This window comes from Leucoraja erinacea, chromosome 39, assembly GCF_028641065.1.
Source record: "Leucoraja erinacea ecotype New England chromosome 39, Leri_hhj_1, whole genome shotgun sequence".
Classification (NCBI taxonomy): domain Eukaryota; kingdom Metazoa; phylum Chordata; class Chondrichthyes; order Rajiformes; family Rajidae; genus Leucoraja; species Leucoraja erinaceus.
Window position 1 is genome coordinate 2661291 of NC_073415.1, and position 19568 is coordinate 2680858.

General features: G+C 47.4%; 2 protein-coding genes and 1 long non-coding RNA gene across 4 annotated transcripts in view; all 3 read right to left on the reverse strand.

The window, feature by feature from the left end:
• map2k7 (mitogen-activated protein kinase kinase 7) overlaps nt 1–6051 on the reverse strand; it is a 35057-nt gene extending 29006 nt beyond the window's left edge. The window contains exon 1 of one of the 2 annotated variants that reach the window (XM_055663985.1): nt 5848–6051. In XM_055663985.1, the coding sequence (XP_055519960.1) occupies nt 5848–5983 (136 nt within the window). In that variant the 5' untranslated portion in view covers nt 5984–6051. The remainder of the gene's footprint in view (nt 1–5847) is intronic. The other variant, XM_055663986.1, reaches the window with a different exon arrangement.
• LOC129714406 (uncharacterized) overlaps nt 1–19568 on the reverse strand; it is a 185077-nt gene that overhangs the window by 41025 nt on the left and 124484 nt on the right. The window lies entirely within an intron of this gene.
• LOC129714401 (volume-regulated anion channel subunit LRRC8D-like) lies at nt 9803–19522 on the reverse strand. Its single transcript, XM_055663981.1, has 3 exons — nt 19430–19522; nt 17239–17348; nt 9803–14537 (listed from the first exon to the last, which is right to left on the reverse strand). The coding sequence occupies exon 3, from the start codon at nt 14533–14535 to the stop codon at nt 12028–12030; it is 2508 nt and encodes an 835-aa protein (XP_055519956.1). The 5' UTR covers nt 14536–14537; nt 17239–17348; nt 19430–19522; the 3' UTR covers nt 9803–12027.

Sequence of the window (19568 nt, forward strand, 5' to 3'; positions counted from 1 at the left end):
AGTTCACATCGCCCTTCTGTGGGCCCATCTTTTTCATGGTGCCTATCAAAATCTAAAACCCACAAGGCCTTTTGGCCCACCTTAAATTATCAATTGAGGAATTGAATATAGAGCCACAAGAAACTACAGATGCTGGAATCTGGAACAAAACGCAAAGTGTTGGAGGAACTCAAGGGGTCAGGCATGTCTTGTGCAGGGAAAGGACAGATGATGTTTCAGGTCGGGATCCTTCTTCAGATTCTGTGTTTGGTAGAAGGGTTCCAACTCAATATGGCATCTGTCCATTCCATCCACAGATGCTGCCTGACCCACTGAGCCTCCAGCATTTACTGCTTTGCTTAAAACATCAAATATATTTTTCTTGGCAAGGGAGACTGATAAAACAATGGGGCATTTGAAATACGTTTATTATTACCATTAGAACTCAAATTAACATCTGGCAGAAATTTATAAGAGACAAGATATGCTTAAATACCAATTGTTCTTCTTAAACAAAGAATGATAATTCAGAACAAAGAGATCCTGAGTCTACAATTCCATTCCGAGACCAAGAGCTAGATTTAGTTTGGATAAAGAGCTGATTTACTGAAAGGTTTGTCAGAATCCGAAGCAAAACAAACAAAACAAACTGTGTAGGGTGGAATGGCAGATACTGTTTTAAACCAAAGATAGACACAAAATGCTGGAGTAACTCAGCGGGTCAGGCAACATCTCTGGAGAGAAGGAATGGGTGATCACCATTCACAAAATCAGTTTGAACAATTAATGTTTCAAATTGTTAGAAAGTACACCTTTTTGATTATTATAAATTATAATTACAGTCAAACCCAAAACTTTCACTTCAACATCTGAGGATGAGTACCATTCAATATATTTTATAACATATTATCTTACTAACATATTTCTTTCCTTTGCCAATGCATTATCATAGCAAAAGGATTTGAGTATAAGAGCAGGGAGGTTCTACTGCAGTCGTACAGGGTCTTGGTGAGACCACACCTGGAGTATTGCGTACAGTTTTGGTCTCCTAATCTGAGGAAAGACATTCTTGCCATAGAGGGAGTACAGATAATGTTCACCAGGCTGATTCCTGGGATGGCAGGACTTTCATATGAGGAAAGACTGGATAGACTCGGCTTGTACACGTTGGAATTCAGAAGACTGAGGGGGGATCTTATAGAAACTTACAAAATTCTTAAGGGGTTGGACAGGCTAGATGCAGGAAGATTATTCCCGATGTTGGGGAAGTCCAGAACTAGGGGTCACAGTTTAAGGATAAGAGGGAAGACTTTTAGGACCGAGATGAGGAAATCATTTTTTACACAGAGAGTGGTGAATCTGTGGAATTCTCTGCCACAAAAGGTAGTTGAGGCCAGTTCATTGGCTATATTTAAGAGGGAGTTAGATGTGGCCCTTGTGGCTAAAAGGATCAGGGGGTATGGAGAGAAGGCAGGGATGGGATACTTAGTTGGATGATCAGCCATGATCATATCAAATGGGCTCGGAGGGCCGAATGGCCTACTCCTGCACCTATTTTCTATGTTCTATGTGCTATCACACAGAGCAAATAAAGTGAATAGGCTGGCTGCCCCCAACCAAGAGCCATGCTAAATCTCTGAACTGCCCTGACCGCCCATCTCCCCATTCGAACAATCTCTAATCGGACTTTTCACAGTGGAGCAGACAATATGTGTAGGAAAGAACTGCAGATGCTGGTTTAAACCGAAGATAGACACACAATGCTGGAGTAACTCAGCGGGACAGGCAGCATCTCTGGAGAGAAGGAACGAGTGACTTTTCAGGATTGAAACCCTTCTTCAGACTGATGTCAGGGGAGTGTACGGTAGAGATAAAATGGAGTGGGAGACAGCAAGACAGGTAGGAGAACTGGGACGGAAGAGAGGATGGATAGAAAGGGAAAGCAAGGGCTATTTGAAGTTAGAGAAGTCAATATTCATACCGCTGGGGTGCAAACTACCCAAATTAAATATGAGGTGCTGTTCCTCCAATTTGTGCTGAGCCTCACTCTGACAATGGAGGAGGCCCAGGACAGAAAGATCATTGTGGGAATGGGAGGGAAAGTTTACTGGACATTATCTTGCACTAAATGTTATAACCTTTATCCAGTGTCTGTACACTGTGGATGGCTTGATGCATTGTCTTTTCGCTGACTGGATAGCATGGAACAAATGATTTCCCTGTACCTCGGTACACGTGGCAGTAATAAACTTAAAGTACAGTGGTGCTATTGTATACTTCACTCCGTTATCCACTGAACACTGCACTGACAGCCAGCACGACACAAGAAAATATGGCAATTCATTTCATAATTCACAATACTGTTTTGATGTTTCAATAGCAGTTTGGCACTCTCTAGTTTCCACTTTACAAGACTTTCCACTTTACAAGGTTTTGTACAGCCTTCTTATGGATAACTTTGGAATGTGATTTTACTTGTTTACTGCTTAAATTGATACATTTTAGTTTAGTTTAGAAATACAGCATGGAATTAGGCCCTTCGGCCAACCGAGTCCACACCAACCAGCAACTCCGCACACTACACAACCCTACGCACACGAGGGACAATTTTACATTTATTCAAAGCCAATTAACCAACAAACCTGTACGTCTTTGGAGTGTGGGAGGAAACCGAAGATTTCGGAGAAAACCCACGCAGGTGGTGTGGAGAACGTACAAACTCCGTACAGACATCACCCCTAGTCGGGATTGAACCCGGGTTTCTGGAAGGCTCTGAATGAAAGGACTGAGTTTGGCATGGACAAGGCGGGTCGAAGGGCCTGTTTCATGCAGTACAATTCTAGGATGCCATGGCTTTGAGGAAACACACTAGGTGTATTTACTCCATCCTTAAATGTTTACAGCACTTGTTACATGTAATAAAACCATGTTTATCGCTGTGTTCGGATTCCTGAAGTAATTGTGTCAGATCTGTTGCACTTTTACGTTTTAATTGGCAGTCATTTCAATGGTACATTATCATCACGTGTGCCGAGGATTTTGGGGTTAGGTACACATCTAAATACTCAAAAGCACATATGCCACCCTTAAAAAAATATATACCAGAGCCAGCTCCCAACCAAGGCGACTATTTGCGTGCGAGCCACAGAAGCAGATCTACAAACTCCTAATCCAATCGCTCCACGTTCTTAACTGTATCTATACACTGTAAACGGCTCGATTGTAGTCATGTATTGTTGGTCCGCTGACTGGATAGCACGCAACAAAAGCTCGGTACACGCGACAATAAACTTTGAGGAAACACACCAGATACTTCTTCCCTTCCTCGCTCCTTTCAGTATTATATTATATTATACTGAATTATATACAAAGTCAAGTTGAACTTCTATCTAAACTCTGCCATTAAGGCTTTCCTTAAGTTCCATTTTTCCAGCAGTATGGTCAGCCGTTATATTAATTCCTTTAACTGAGAAACAAAAAAAATGGAGTAAAAACTGAAAATACTGGGAACACTCAGCAGGTTCAGCAGCATTCTTGGAAAAAATGATGGACAGTACAAAGGTGAGTGGGTTGTGATGATAAGCTTTCTCTCCGTTCCACTGTCTCCGTTGCATCTGCTCCAACGACAAGGTTGTCCACAGAGGTACCTTCCTTTTTCTTTTAAACTAATGCTTCCTCTTTGGACAGACACTCTCTTCCCAGATAAAACAAAGTGAAATAGGCAAGTATGGACCTGAAACGTCACCGTTCCTGCTATCCAGAGATGCTGCCTGTCCTGCTGAGATACTCCAGCTTTTTGTGTCTATCTTCAGAACAAGGAGAAAGTTCCCCTTGGTCCTCACAAGCCTACATATTCGACTGAATTTCACCCTCAATTTCCAGCACCTTCAAAAAGAAGCTTGAGGAACAGCGGCTCATCTTTCATTGGGCACCTTGCAGTTTCTGGACTCAATATTGCATTCAACATTTTGTTTCTCTTTTAAAAAAAAAATCAAAACTGACTAAATCAGTTGCATGTCATAAAAAGGAACTGCAGATTCTAGTCTATACCTAAGATAGCCACAAAATACTGGAATAACTCAGCAGATGAGAGAATCTCTGGAGAAGGACATTTTAGGTCAGAAACCTTCTTCAGACTGCAATTGTTATTCATCTGCTAAATTAACTCAGTTTTTCTTTCTCCACTGAAACTACCTGGTCTGCTGGACATTTCTTACACCTTTGGCCTTCACTTCTTAGCTATTACATGTCTCTTGTCCACTTTTACTTATAAACCGACAATCAGATAGCTTTGTCATCCGTTTATAACCACCACAATCCAAGCCCTGCTAGTTCAAAGTTAATTATTTTACTCTATAAACCCCTATTTCCACTCCACAACTTAAAACTAAGTTATCTTTTCTTTTCACAATTATGATGAGCAGTCTTTGTTGAGAAACTTTAACTTTGTTTCTCTTCCCACAGATGGCACCCGATCTGCTGAGTGTTTCCAGAGCTTTTTCAGTTCAGATTTCCAGATTGTTCAGCAGTTAACTTTCCTGGTAGATAAATGGCCTTTCCAAGCAAACATCGAGAGTGTGTATTAAGTATTTCTAGTTTATAAACCATTCTTGCTCAGTAAGTTTCCAGTTTGAGGTGCTTGTTTACTTTAAACTGATTGTTTTTTAATCTATGCTAACTTTGTGTGCAGTGATGAAAGTGATCTATTATTTTGTGAGAGGGCAAATAGACAACGCTCTGAGAATAGACGTAGGGTCTTGACCCAAAATGTCACCCATTCCTTCTTATTGGAGATGCTGCCTGTCCCGCTGAGTTACTCCAGTGCTTTGTATCTATCTTTTCAGAATAGAAAGGCCAGCCCATGTAACTCTGAAACCCAATGCTGCCATCCCACCCCACAACACTGCTTACTGCAGCTTTGTTGGCCAATTGCTCACGAGAAAGCACCTACAATCCTCCCCAAAGTCAGGAAGCGGGAGACTGCAGACTCCACACATCTGTCAGTCGAAAGAAGGGTCTCGACCCGAAACGTCACCCATTCCATTTCTCTGGAGATGCTGCCTGTCGCGCTGAGTTACTCCAGCATTTTGTGTCCATCTTTGGAAATTATGTTTGGTTTATTATTGTCACGTGTACCAAGATACAAGAATGAAAAGCGCTTTTGTCTGCGTGCTATCCAGTCAAAGCAAAGACTATGGACGAATACAGTGCAAAGATAAAGTATTTTGTGTCTATCTTCCACGCATCTGACAGTCTCGTATGGATGTCGAAGAAAGGTCTCGACCCGAGTCCCGCTGAGTTACTTGGACGTGGCCCGGCGGCGGGTGTTTATAAATAAACAGGCCACAAGGCCCGGGCAGTGCGGCGGGCGGGGCCGCCCTAGTCCCGCCCACCGGAAACGCCGTACGCGGCAAGCCATTGGCCAGGTCTCCTGGGTGACTGGCGGCCGGTCGATCCCATTGGCCGCCGCCGCTGTCATTCAGGGACACAACCCTCAGCTAAGGCCCGCCGACTCCCCAGACCACCAAAGACCGTGGCGATGGGAGCGAACGGCGGCTTCTGCCCCCATTATCCGCCGCGGAGGGCGGCAAGAATAGAAATGGAACAACGTTTCCACCCCTGGCCGGTCGGAAGGACGTCCCGCCCACGGGCCGCTGTGATTGGCCCGGGAGGCGGAAGTACGGGGTTGCCGCCGGCCGGCAGTCGCTGTGATTGGTCGGGGCGGCTGTCCGTCAGGGCGGTTCCAACCCACAGCGGTGACGCGGCCGGGTTTCCGTTGTCAGGGCAGTGAGGGGCTGATGGTGCCCGCGGGCACTGGGCCCACACACCCCCCTCCCCCCTCGCCGCAGCCCGGCGCCGCTCGCTTACTTGGTCGGGGTCTCCTCGGGCTGGAAGGCGAGCTCATGTCGAGGGAGAGGTCGATCCGGCGCCGCGCCTCGCGGTTCTCCTGTTTCAGCTTGGCTTCCAGGCGCGACAACTTCTGCTCCAAGGAGAAGGCCGCCATCTTAGCGCGGGATGCAGAGGGAGCGCGCAGGCGCGGGCAGCCCGACAACCGCCCCGCCCCCGTGCGGCGCAGCGCGGAACGGGCCCGGGTCAGGCCCGGCCACCCACAACACCATAACAACAACACCGGCCCGGCCCCACTGCAACAACGCCCACTGACCCGGCCCCCACTAACAACAAACAACACCCAGACCCCCGGCCCACAACACCAATAACATCAACAGCCCGGCCCACTGCCCACAACAACACCAGACCCGGCAACCACAACACAACAATAACAACAACAGCCCGGCCCGGCCCACTGCAACAACACCCAGACCCGGCCCACAACACCAATAACAACAACACCGGCCCGGCCCACTGCAACAACACCCAGACCCGGCCCACAACACCAATAACAACAACAGCCCGGCCCACTGCAACAACAACACCCAGACCGGGCCCACAACACAACACACACCGCCCACCCACTGCAACAACACCCAGCCCGGCCCACAACAACAACACCCAGACCCGGCCCACAACAACAACACCCAGACCCGGCCCACAACACCAACATCAGCCCGGCCCACACAACAACAACACCCAGACCCGACCCCACAACAAACACCCAGACCCGGCCCAACAACACCCAACACAACGCCAACATCAACACCCAGACCCGGCCCACAACACCAATAACAACAACAGCCCGGCCCACTGCAACAACACCCAACGCCCAGACCCGGCCCCCACACAACCCGGCCCCACAACACCAGTCCGGCCCACAACACCAACAACAACAACACCGGCCCGGCCCACTGCAACAACACCCAGAAGACCCGGCCCACAACAACACCCAGACCCGGCCCACAACGCCAACATCAGCCCGGCCCACAACACAACAACATCAGCAACAACGCCCAGGCCCACAGACCCGGCCCACAACACCCAGACACCCAGACCCGGCCCAATACAACAACACCCAGACCCGGCCCACAACAACACCCAGACCCGGCCCACCACACCAATATCACCCCGGCCCACTGCAACAACGCCCACACCCCCCCCACACCAACCACACACATACCCGGCCCACAACAACAACACCCAGACCCGGCCCACAACACCAACAACAGCCCGGCCCACCCTGCAACAACAACACCCAGACCCGGCCCCAACCCACTGCAACAACACCCAACCCGGCCCACAACACACAACCAACAACAACAGCCACGCCCACAACACCCCCACTGCAACAACGCCCAGACCCGGCCCACAACAACAACACCTAGACCTGGCCCACAACACAAACACAACAGCCCAGACCCGGCCCACCAATACAACAACAACACCCAGACCCGGCCCACAACACCAATAACAACAACCACGGCCCCGGCCCACTGCAAACAACGCCCAGACACAACACCCAACAAACACACAGACGCCCAGACCCGACCCAATACAACAACGCCCAGACCCGGCCCACACACACCAATAACGGCCCGGCCCACTGCAACAACACCCAGACCCGGCCCCAACAACAACACAACCAGACCCGAGACCCGGCCCACAACAACACCCAGACCGGGCCCACAACACCAACATCAGCCCGGCCCACAACAACAACACCCAGACCCGGCCCACAACAACAACAACACCCAGACCCCGCCCACCCACAACCCACAACAACAAACCCAGACCCGCCCCCACACACAACACAACACCCAGACCCGCCCACCACACAACACAAGCCCACAACAACAACACCCAGACCCAGACCCCCAATACAACAACACCCAGACCCGGCCCACTGCAACAACGCCCAGACCCAGCCCACTGTAACAACAACGCCCAGACCCGGCCCAACAACAACACCAGACCCGGCCCACACACCACAACAACAGCCCCGGCCCATCAGCCCGGCCCACCCTGCAACAACCCCAGACCCGGCCCACTGCAACAACAACACCCATACCCGGCCCACAACAACAACACCCAGACCGGGCCCACAACAACACCCAGACCCGGCCCACAACACCAACATCAGCCCGGCCCACTACAACAACAACAACCAGACCTGGCCCACAAACACATAACAAACAACAGCCCACTGCAACCGACCCGGCCCAGCCCGGCCCACAACAACAACATCAGGCCATTCGGCCCCGAATACACAACATGGCCCAGATCCAACTCGTATCCAACCTCCTTCTCTCCATAAATTTAGCACAATGAACTCCCTGTGGCCTCAACTACCTTCTGTGGCAGAGAATTCCAGAGATTCACCATTCTCTGTGTGAAAAATGTTTTTTCTCATCTCGGTCCTTAAAGATTTCCCCCTTATCCTTAAACTGTGACCCCTTGTTCTGGACTTCCCCAACATCTCTTGACATGTGGAATATCTTGATGCATTCTTGCAAGGCCTTTGTGAGAACAGTCTCCAACCCATCTCCCCCCTCCCTCCCCCCCTCTATCTATTTCTCTGCCCCACTCTCTCTGCCCCTTGAGATTTGGCAGAGATTGGGCCACAATCTCTGCTGAACATGATGCCAAGACCAACTCTTATCTGCCTGCACATAATCTAGATCCTTCCATTCCCTGCATATCCATATGCCTATCCAAATGTCTCTTAAATACCATTATCACATCTGCCTCAACCACCAACATCAGCAAGGCATTCCAGGAACTCACCACCATCTTTGTATTAAAAAACTTGTCCCGAAACATCTCCTTTAAGCATTGACCCTCTCACCTTAAAGCCATTTTCTCCAGTATGATTTTACCATCCGTTTCCATTGTTGGGCCTATGTGTCATCTCATCAATATTTCAACTATCCAGGGATAACTTTGCTAACATGATTTATCTAATCTGTGATGATTAGTCATCCATGATTATTTGTGGTTAGACTTTCCAGCATCTGCAGTTCTTTCTTAAACATGATTATTTGTGGGTGAGCCATACTTTACTTGTGTTAAAGATTTGTTTATTTCTTGACTATAAACACCATCCAATGGCATAGTCATGCAGGAGGCCATGGACAACCATCGAACGTGTCCTTTGCACAATTACACTAAGTTTTCATGAAGTCTTAATATTTTCATTATTGGAGATACTTTGCCTTTTCTATTTTGTTTACACTCCTGAAATGTGTGGAATAATAATGTTCCCAGTCTTCATCACCATGCAATTATGTCTGCAATGGCGAGCAGATGATACCCATTTATCTCTATCCGTAGCATCCATCTCACAAATAGTAACCATCTAAGTTACAAGTCCTTGATGCATTCAGATAAGTGGCTTTCCTTTAGACTTTTACTTTTTGTACTTTAACCTTGCTCGCTGCTACACTCTTAAATGTTGCACATTGTTTATAATTTGCATATTTATATCCCATGCTCTCAGCATCCTTTTGCCTTTCCTAAAACCCATTCCTTCTTCCAACTGCATGAACATTCGGGCAGCACAGTGGCAGAGTTGCTGCCTTACAGCGCCAGAGACTTGGGTTCCATCCTGACCATGGGTGCTGTTTATGGAGTTTGTAAGTTCTCCCTGTGACCACGGGGCTTTTCTCCGGGTGTTCCACTTTCCTCAAACATGCCAAAGATGTACAAGTTTGTAGATTAATAGGCTCCAGTAAAAAAAATTGTTAATTGTTCCTATGGCGTAGGATAGATCTAGTGTACAGGGATCGCTGGTCAACGTGGACATGGTGGGCTGAAGGGCCTGTTTCCACACTGTATCTCTAAACTAAGTATTCTGTGTTTAACCCTCCATGGCCCTCTAACCCTGATCACGGATAAACACACAAAATAATGCTCTTTCTGAACACAAAATCAAGGTTAAATTCTACTTCAAATTTATTTCCAGATAAAAATCACATACAGATGATGAGCATTTAAAAATCTACCAATGATGAGACAAATACCCTGGCCACAGCAGGTCTGCTGGTGAAACAGATTCTTCCCCTGATCTTTGTTTATGGTAGGTCTCAGCGTGATTAGTTGCAAATAAAAAGATTGAAAGCCAGATAACTTCATTTGGTCTTCAATCTCAAACTGATTCAGAGAATCTCTCAACTTTAAACGCTGTGCTTGAAATTATCGAAAGATTGCCTCCATCATCATTGATCTCATGTTACCCTAGAACATAATTAGAATAGCTCGTCCAGCCCTGTACTATTTGTTGTACATTTGTTCCATTCCATTGATGAATTTTTGCTTAATTAGTTTAATCAGAGTTTTGTCGCAAAGACAGACCATCATAATTAGATGACCAATCTCAATTATTTCATTCAAATAGTATCTGTACAATACTCATCTGCCAATGACTCTTTCGAACTTAAAGGATCGGCTTCATCATGAAAGTAGACACAAAAAGCTGGAGTAACTCAGCAGGTAGCATCTATGGAGAGAAGGAATGGGTGAGGTTTTGGGTCGAGTCCCTTCTCGATCCAAAACATCACCCATTCCTTCTCTCCAAAGATGCTGGGGAGAAAGGTACTCCAGCTTTTTAGGTCAATCTTCGGTTTAAACCAGCATCTGCAGTTCCTTCCCACACATCTTCATAAAAGTGTTCACCGAAAAACTATTTTGAAACAATGAAAGGGTGCAATACAACAACCATTCCCCTCTAGATGAATCAAAAATCATGTGTGTTCTGCAGCAATGAAACAGCTCCCCTGACCCTGAAGGGAGACATTAAACAAACTACTGCAAGTTGAAAGAAGGCAAGTTCAATCTGTACATTATTTTTCTTTAGAGTGGTCTATTACCCTTCAAATACCTTCCAGTTCTGATAAGAGGATTACGCCAATACACAACAGTTTGCTCATTCTTTCCCTGCAAGTAGGGTCTTGTCAGCAGTTTCTGGTTTTCAATATTAAATACTTTTCTGAAGGTTTGTGTTACAGGTCACAAAATGGTGAGAGTGCGAAAGGGAGTACAGGAGTGAAAGAACAGTGCACGTGTAAGTGTAGACCAGGGAAAGCAAGAGACACCATGCAGAACAGAGGATGTGGAAAAAGTGAGAGCAAAACACAGGGAAGGTGCACATAATGGAGAAGCAGACAGCATGGTTCAGAAAAGGAAATACCACAGATATTGGAAACCGGAAATAAAAACAAAATGCTGGAAATATTAAGCCAAGGATGATCTGCAGAGATGGAAATGATTAAGAATTTGTAAAGATGACCTCTTGGGAGCCATCACCCTGGAACAGTAATTCTGTGTTTCCCTCTCCACAAATGCCACTGATATTAAGACATAGCTATGCTTGCACACGTGTGTGTGACTATAAGTACATGTGTGCACATTTCTAGCATTTTCTATTTGTATTTCCTGATATAGTCCGCTTTTTGAAACGTTTTAATCAATTGCAGTCATCCTGTGAGGACAGACTATTCCTCATGTTACACTCAGCGGATGCAGCAGCATCTATGGAGCGAAGGAAATGGGCAACGTTTCGGGCTGAAACCCTTCTTCAGATTTCTTACTTGTACATTGTGCATTTCCCCCTTCTCTCTATCTATTGCCACTTTGAACGGAGGTAATTAGATTTTCCCTTACTCTGGTGGATAAAGCAGAACCCCTCTTCCCACGCCCCCCCACCCCCCACCCACAGATATGTGCTTCTTGAGGCCAAACACGCAGACTGTTGGCCCTGTACCGATGCTATACATCACCCCAGACCTCACAGTTGATACTTCGTTTTGCACATAAACCAGTGGCCTTTACAAAGTTTTAGCTTTGAAACATTTAAATAACAGAATGAATAATAACCCAAAAAATGTCAAACGGACATATCAGATCAGAGAGCAACTGAGGAGAGAGAAACAATGTCAATGACCCTGCAGGGTTCCAGTCTATTTCCAGCGTTTTATTTCAGATTTCCAGCATCTGTAATATATTTTGGTCCCTGGAATTTGCAAGGTTTCTTTTCCAAACCAGCGGAGCTTTTTACTCTGGGACACTCTTTCTAGTGAATTTTAAACAAGTTACAAAATCTTCCACTTAGCAATTGATTCAAGGATAGAAATTCCCCCACAACAAGGACGGGGAGATAAATTAAACAACAGATATAAAGTCTTGTTCAGCGAGATTATCTTTCACATCCGGGGGGAGACGATCAAACAAGATATCCTCAACAATGAGATTTGTCTTCTTCAGTAATAAGCAGTGGCCAATCTCAGCAGGAAGTCTCTCCAAGTGGTTCCCTTTCAGCTCCAGGTAAGTGAGTTGTGTCAACTGTCCAATCTCAGGGGGGATGCAAGTGATGCAGTTTTGCCCCAGATGTAAAGTCTTCAGCTTTAGGCACTGGAAGAGTTGAATAGACAGGATCTCCACCTTGTTTTTGGTGATGGAGAAATGCTGCAGGTTCTGGAGTAACTGAAAGTCTGGCGGGACAATTGTGAGCAGATTGTGGCTTAAGTCCAAGTGCCTCAGCTTTCTAAGGGTGAACAAAGCACTGGGCAAGGACTCCAGTTTGTTGTTGTTCAGGAAAAGCTGCTCCAGGTTTTTGATAAGACTGATGGTCGTTGGGATGGAAAGAATGGAGTTGTGCCAAAGTTTGAGGCATGACAGCCTCTTGAGGTGCTGGAAACTGACAATCTCCTCAATGGTTTGAATGTTGTTGGACTTCAGGTCTATTTTCTGTAGGTTTGCAAGGCTGAATATTGCATGTGGGATTCTCTCAAGCTCACAGTTCTGCAGCTCCAGCTCAGAGAGCATGGCTAACTTCTTCAGATTATTGAGCACCAGTAACTTTGTGCCGTCATTCTGAATGACCAACCTGGACAAGTGAGTGGCAAGTTCCATGACATTGGAGGGGATTTTCGAGAGATTGCTCTTCAGGATAAGTATTTTGAGATGCCTGAGCTCCTTCAGGGACTCCAGTCCAATGGCCTTGTTGGTTTCGGAATTCAAATTGCCAGAAAGGTGCAACTCCACCAAGTTTTTGAGTGAGTACACCCACAGAGGGATCTCGCCAATATCTGTGAATTTGACATGCAAGATGTGAAGGTGATCTCTGAGGAAGTTGAAGGCAATCTGATCGACCTTTGCAGGGCAATGGTAAAGATAGAGCTCCTTCAGAGCTGCCATCTGGGACATTTTAGCCGGCAGCTTGACATCAGGAACCAGCTCCAGCTTCAGCACCTCCAGGTCGCTCATGTCAAAGACGGCCTTTGGGATTCCAGACAACATGAAGAGCTGCAGTTCGAGCTTCCCTTGGCTGTTTTTGGACACGTGCTGCCTCAGCTTCTCGTAGGTCCACTCGTGGTTCAGGTTCATCTCCAGCAGTTTGTTCTCGCAACCTTCGGACAGGAAAATGGCAAACCTCTTGGAGTAGAGCTGGTCATATTGGTCCACCATGTGCAATAAAAAGGCAAAGTCGTTCTTCACATCGGGAATGTCACTGAAGTTGCTCTCCTCGCGAACCTTCTCAAAGGAATATTCTTTCAGAGAGCCTCGGAACAGCCAGTACAGTGTGTAGAGACACACCAATCCGTAGAGCACAATGAGAACAATGTAGGTGATGAGGAGCTTCTGCAGCATGTGTGCCATACTATGAGTGCAGAGGAAAACAGCATAGCCAGTCACATTTTTTATCTTGGGCTTGCAGATGTGTTCGAAAGTGATGGAGTTGACAAAGGTAAATGTGTAGCTCAGGATGATCATGAATTTTAAAGCCTTTACAATTGCCTGACCAACGTAGAACTTGTAGATCAGGTCTCCATCCTCGGTGTGGGCACGGAACCTGCGGACCTTCTCAAAGAGAGCCTTGGCCTGCTCGCCATCCTGCTTATCCAGGATGTTCATCGACGGCGAGCCGGTGACAGGTGGCTCAAAGGTCACTTCGGGGCAGGAGGTGAGTGAGGAGCAGGTATCAGAGTTCTCATTGGGCTCCAGGGTCACCGACTTGAACATTTTAGTCCGATGCTGGCTGTTTTCAGAGTCTTCGTTGGCGGTTTCAGAAACTGCTTTGGTGGTCCAAGGCGACTCAAAACACTTGCCCAGAATGGAGACAAAATGTTCCACCTTGGAGGATGTTTTGGGGAACTTGAACCAGAAATTCCCACTGACCATCAGGATAATGGAGTGGACCAGGGCCACGTAAGGAAAGTACTTGGAATACCACGGCAAGGCCTTTTGGTAACAAACCTGACTGATGTAAACATACTGCTGGTAATCCAAGTTTGTTTTATGACCTCCTACTCTTCGTTCCTGAGTTGGAGATGATGGTTTGACTTGGTTGTCACCCAAAGATTCTCCAGCTCTTCCTGAGGAACTGGGACTGCTTTGGTCGACATGCGCCCTCTCTGTGGAGGATTCCAGCTTGCGAGGCAGTGATGGTGGTTTAGGTGGGTTGCACCTCGACGAGGTGTTCAGACTGTGCACGTTGTTGCAAGGTAAACACGCAACTTTGTCGTTGGAAATGAGCAAGGTGGCCGACAAGAGGGACACCATCAACATAATCACCACAAAGTAGTCCATCAGAACATCCCACCAGGGTTTGAGGAGTCGATGAGTGGGCTGACTCTCCGAGAGAGTGGCAAGCTCTGTCAGAGTGATCATGTCTGCAAAACAAAAGTGGGAACATGAAGCAGGAAGAAACACTTTTTCCCTCCACTCCCCACAGTGGCACAGCGGTAGAGTTACTGCCTTGCAGTGCCAGAAACCAGGTTCGATCCCAACTACAGATGCTGACTATACGGAGTTTGTACGTTTGCTTCGGTTTCCTCCCACACTCCAAAGTCGTGTGGGTTTGCAGGTTAATTGGCCTCTGTAAATTGTCGCTAATGCGTAGAATAGAACTAGCGTACGGGTGATCGTTGGTCAGTGTGGATTTGGTGGGCTGAAGGGCCTGTTTTCACACTGCATCGCTACCAAACTCCTTGAATGCCACCACTCTATCTTGAATGCCCAGTATATTCACCAATGAAGGTGCTAACAAGCACAAACGATGGCACAGTGGCGCAGCGATGGAGTTGCTGCTTTACAGCGCCAAAGACCCAGGTTCGATCTTGACTACGGGTGTTGTCTGCACGGAGTTTATACGTTCTCCTTGTGACCGCGTGGGTTTTCTCCGGGTGCTCTGGTTTCCTCCCACATTCCAAAGACGTGCAAGTTTGTAGGTTAATCGGTTTCGGTAAAATTGTAGATTGTCCCTAGTGTGTAGGATAGTGTCAGTGTGTGAGGTGAACGCTGGTCGGCACAGTTTTGTTGGGCCGAAGGGCCTGTTTCCGTGCTGTGACTCTGAGGTCCGAAGTCAAAGCAGAATTGAACCTTTAGATCAGCCCTACCCCTGTCATCTAATGCAGGACAGCAACCATTGAAGATAACACCTCATAGCCCAGAAACAACACTCACAATTGCAGCTCTCCACCCGCCTACCAAGAGCAAACCTGGTTAAGAGCCTGTCCTACTTTCACAACCTAATTCACGACCTCTGCCGATGTTGCCCTTGACTCATACTCGCAGCATGATCGTCACTAGGTCGTAAGTAGGTTGTAGCAGGTCGTGATACTAGTCGTAGGTACTCGTGGTATCAAGTAGGTAGGGGCGTTTTTTCTAGCCTGTTGAAAAAGTCCACGAGTAAAAAAGGCCGTGAATAAGGTCGTGAAAGTGGGACAGGCCCTCTACTATCATCAGGCCACAAACCCACGGCTCCTGACCCAGTCAGGAACATTTGACCCAAAATTACCTCTCATACCCCACCAGCCTGGAACAACAACCCACCAGTTTCTCTACAAAGATCACAGGCTGATGATTGAGAGAAAGTTAGAGTGTCTGTATCAGAGCAGATTCCTGGCTGGAAGGTTGTGGGAAGGAAGGTGGGGCTACTCGGGAATGGAGGTCAATGTACAGGTCTTGGGAGCGCTGCACCTTTGGAGTAGTCCCTAGATTCTTGGGGTGGAAGGGCCTCCGTGTGAGAGAATGCTTTTCTTTGAGCATCGTATGTTTACTTGGGCAGTGGGCAGGTGCTATAGACCTGCACTGGAAGGTAGACGCTCCCACCCCCACGAGTCTCGGGCAGATGGGGCTCGTCAGCCTGGGAAGGCGGTCCATCTAGGAGAGGGAAAACTGATTTAAATGCGGCCATATCCAGTCATGGAAAAGGCTCCTGGAGTAAACCTCAAGAAAATCTGGAGTCGGAGCCCTAAGGCAGTTTGTCGTTGTCTACAACCTCGCTCTGGCAGCTCCTACAACGGCGCTGGTGCCAAACTGTAATGGCCCTGCTGTTCCTTTGGATCGATCCGCGGTGTGGAGAGGGGGGACGTGCTGCATGGGCAACAGCCTGTCCTCCATATGACATCGATCGCCCAGGCTTGCATCCGACCACACATCACCTGCAAACTAGGATCGGTCATGACCGAAAGGGGCCTACCTACTGTACGTTTACTGAGTTTATCTTCCTTTACTGCGGGTAGGATGAGGAGATTTGAGAGGTGAACACTGGGGATGGTTGACACGTTATACCCTTTAGCCAACGATGCAAGGATGATGGACACAGATATAAGCCTCAGGCAAGAGATTCTGGATTGACCTGGGGATGAACTTTTTCATGCAGTGAGGGATAATGACCTAATGTATCTGACTAAGAGGAGGGATGTGGGCAGAGATAAGAATTGAACGTACATTAACAGCAATTTACAGCAACCAATTAACCCACCCATCTGCACATCTTTGGAACCTAGGAGGAGACCAAAGCACCCAGAACAAACCCATACAGTCACACACACAAACTCTACACAGACAGCACCAGAGGTCAGGATCGAACCCGGGTCTTTGGAACCAAGCTGGTGCTCGGGTCCCCCGGAAGTGCGCCTGGCAGGGCAGTGGGGAGGGTTTACGCGGACGTTAGTACCTAGCGAGGAGGCAAATGCTTCAGCATCAGAGGCGGCACAGTGGCACAGCGGTTGAGCTGCTGCCTGATAGCGCCAGAGACCCGGGTTCGATGCTGACTACGGGTGCTTGGAGTTTGTACTGAGTGATCAGCGTGGATTTTCTCTAGGTGCTCCAGTTTCCTCCCACACTCCAAAAATGTTCAGGTTTGTACGTTAACTGGCTTGGTAATATTGCAAATTGTCCCCAGTCTGTGTAGGAAAGTGTTTTAGCCTGCAGGGAACGGAGCCAAAGGGCTGATTTCCATGCTGTATCTCAAAACTAAACTCATCTTTCAGGAATAACCAGATTCCTTGATTTTGGTGTTAGCCCAAATCAATCAAATGTTCCTAAAGAATGTATGATAAAGTGAACAAAAAGTCAAATACTCACATAAAAATTGGAGTGGGCTTTGTGCAGTAGTCCCAAACTGATGGAAGTTTGCCGGTTAAAGCTCCAGTCCAGTGGTAACCCTAGTTACAATCACGTGTCCACAAACATACCTGTGGGAGCAAGAGCTACTATTAATGGAACAAACTCATCTTTAATTCTTTCAAAGTCAAACCAATCAAATTTGCACTAGATAGAGCAAAGAGCTCCACAAAGATTTATAATGGGCAGCAATAGACTTTCAGCCCACCATGTCTGTGCAAACCATGATGCCAATTTAAACAGCACATCTGTCTGCATGATCCTTTGATGTCTTGTTCTCACATCTTACACTTCCTTATCTCTTATCTCCCACTCCCCTGACTCTCAATGTGAAGCAGGGTTTTGACCCGAAATGTCACCCAATCCTTCTCTCCAAAGATGCTGCCTGTCCCGCTGAGTTACACCAGCATTTTGTGTCTTTATCTTCGGTGTGAACCAGCATCTGCAGCTCCTTCTCACACGGTGCCTTTGTGCCTGTCCACTGAGTTACTCCACTGACCCGCAGAGCTACTTCAGCATTTTTCGTCCAATCTTTGGTGTGAACCAGCATCTGCAGTTCCATCAGCATCGGCAGATGGAATCCTGATAAATGTGAGCTGGTTTGGGGACTACCAAAGGTTAAGCAAGCAGCAGCAAGACTTTTGGTAACTCATAATATCACCAAATAAAGAAAAACTGATCTTATTAAAGAATAATAGCAGTTGCCAGATTACTGGGTTGAGGATATAATGAGCGGGGATAAAGGGAAGATGCCCTGTCAGTGAACACGCAATTTATGTTCAGGACGTACGAATTAAACAATGCCTTTGGGAGACTGGCGGGATGGATTTACCGTTTGCTGCAGGCATCTTCTGCCGTATGGTTACACAGTTACCTAAACGGTCGAGTTAAACACCCTGGTTTAACTGCACATTTTTCTTGGTTTGCCTGTTTGCTGCCAATCAGCTGCATTTCTGACTTGCTGCAACTGCACAGTACATAAGTGGAACGTTGCAACCAGTGGAACGTTGCAACCAGTTTTGTTTCCTAGAATAGAGGGGTAACCCAAGGGAAAGATGAGCAATAGTGTAATAAAAAAAAACTGCAGATGCTAGTTTGTAATAAAGACAGACATAAAATGCATGAGTAACTCAGTGGGTCAGGCAGCATCTCTGGAGAACATGACACTAAGTGACATTTCGGGTCAGGACCCTTCTTCAATGATTGTAAGGGAAGGGGGGGGGGGCAGACTGGTAACAAGAAAAGATGAGCAAATGGGTCATTGTGTTTAGAAGAAGAAAATATATTTTATTGAAACATACAGGAGGAATCAAAGGTAGATGTTGAGAGGATGTTTTCCTTGTGAGAGAATCTAAAATAGACTCAAAATAATGGAGGCATTTCTTCTCAGGGGGGGGGGTGGCAACTCCTTGCGATTTTCTCACACAGAGTTGCAGGGATTGGAACAAAGAATATATTTTTGGCTGAGAGGGATAACTGTTGATCAGTAAGGGAGTTGTGTGGTTTCGGGAACAAGCAAGGAAGTGGAGCTGTATTACCAATCACACCACGGTATCTCACATTATTCATCAGTGGAAGTGTATTGCGTTAGTCACATTTATATTTTTACTGACTCCATCCCCGACTTAGAATTTATAAACAAGCGTGACACCAGCAGAGAGGAATGTCGTTTTACTTTCAGAACGTGATACATGTCCGAAGGGTCTCGATCCGAAACATCACCCATTCCTTCTCTCCAGAGATACTGCCTGTCCCGCTGAGTCCCTCCAGCTTTTTGTGCCATCTTGGGTATAATGCAGCGTCTGCAGTTCCTTCCTTCACAAATCGCCTGCAACTGGTCGCTACTCCAGCCGGCGGCGGCACAAATACACCGTGTAAAAAGGAGGTGCAGATGCTGGTTCACACCGAAGATAAAGACACATGGAGTAACACAGCGGGACAGGCAGCATCTCTGGAGAGAAGGAACGGGTGATGTTTCGGGTCGACACCTTTCTTCAGTGACAGGGCTGTATATTATCTGCTCGCCGGTCGATGCTTGCACCCCCTGGCCAAGCCCAGTCCCGGCTCCTCAATGATCACGCTGCCTGCACCTTCCCTCAGCAGATCACATCAGGCCAGGCCAGGCCTCCATTGCAAACCACCCCCTCTCTACCTGGAGATGTCTTGTCCACGGGCTGGCGCTGGCGGCTTTAGGCCTCGGCTCTGACAGCGGCGTCTTTAATCAGCAGGCTCGCGCGTGCGCACTGGAGGGAGGGCGGGGGGTGGGGGGGTGGAGAGGGGGCGGGACCTCT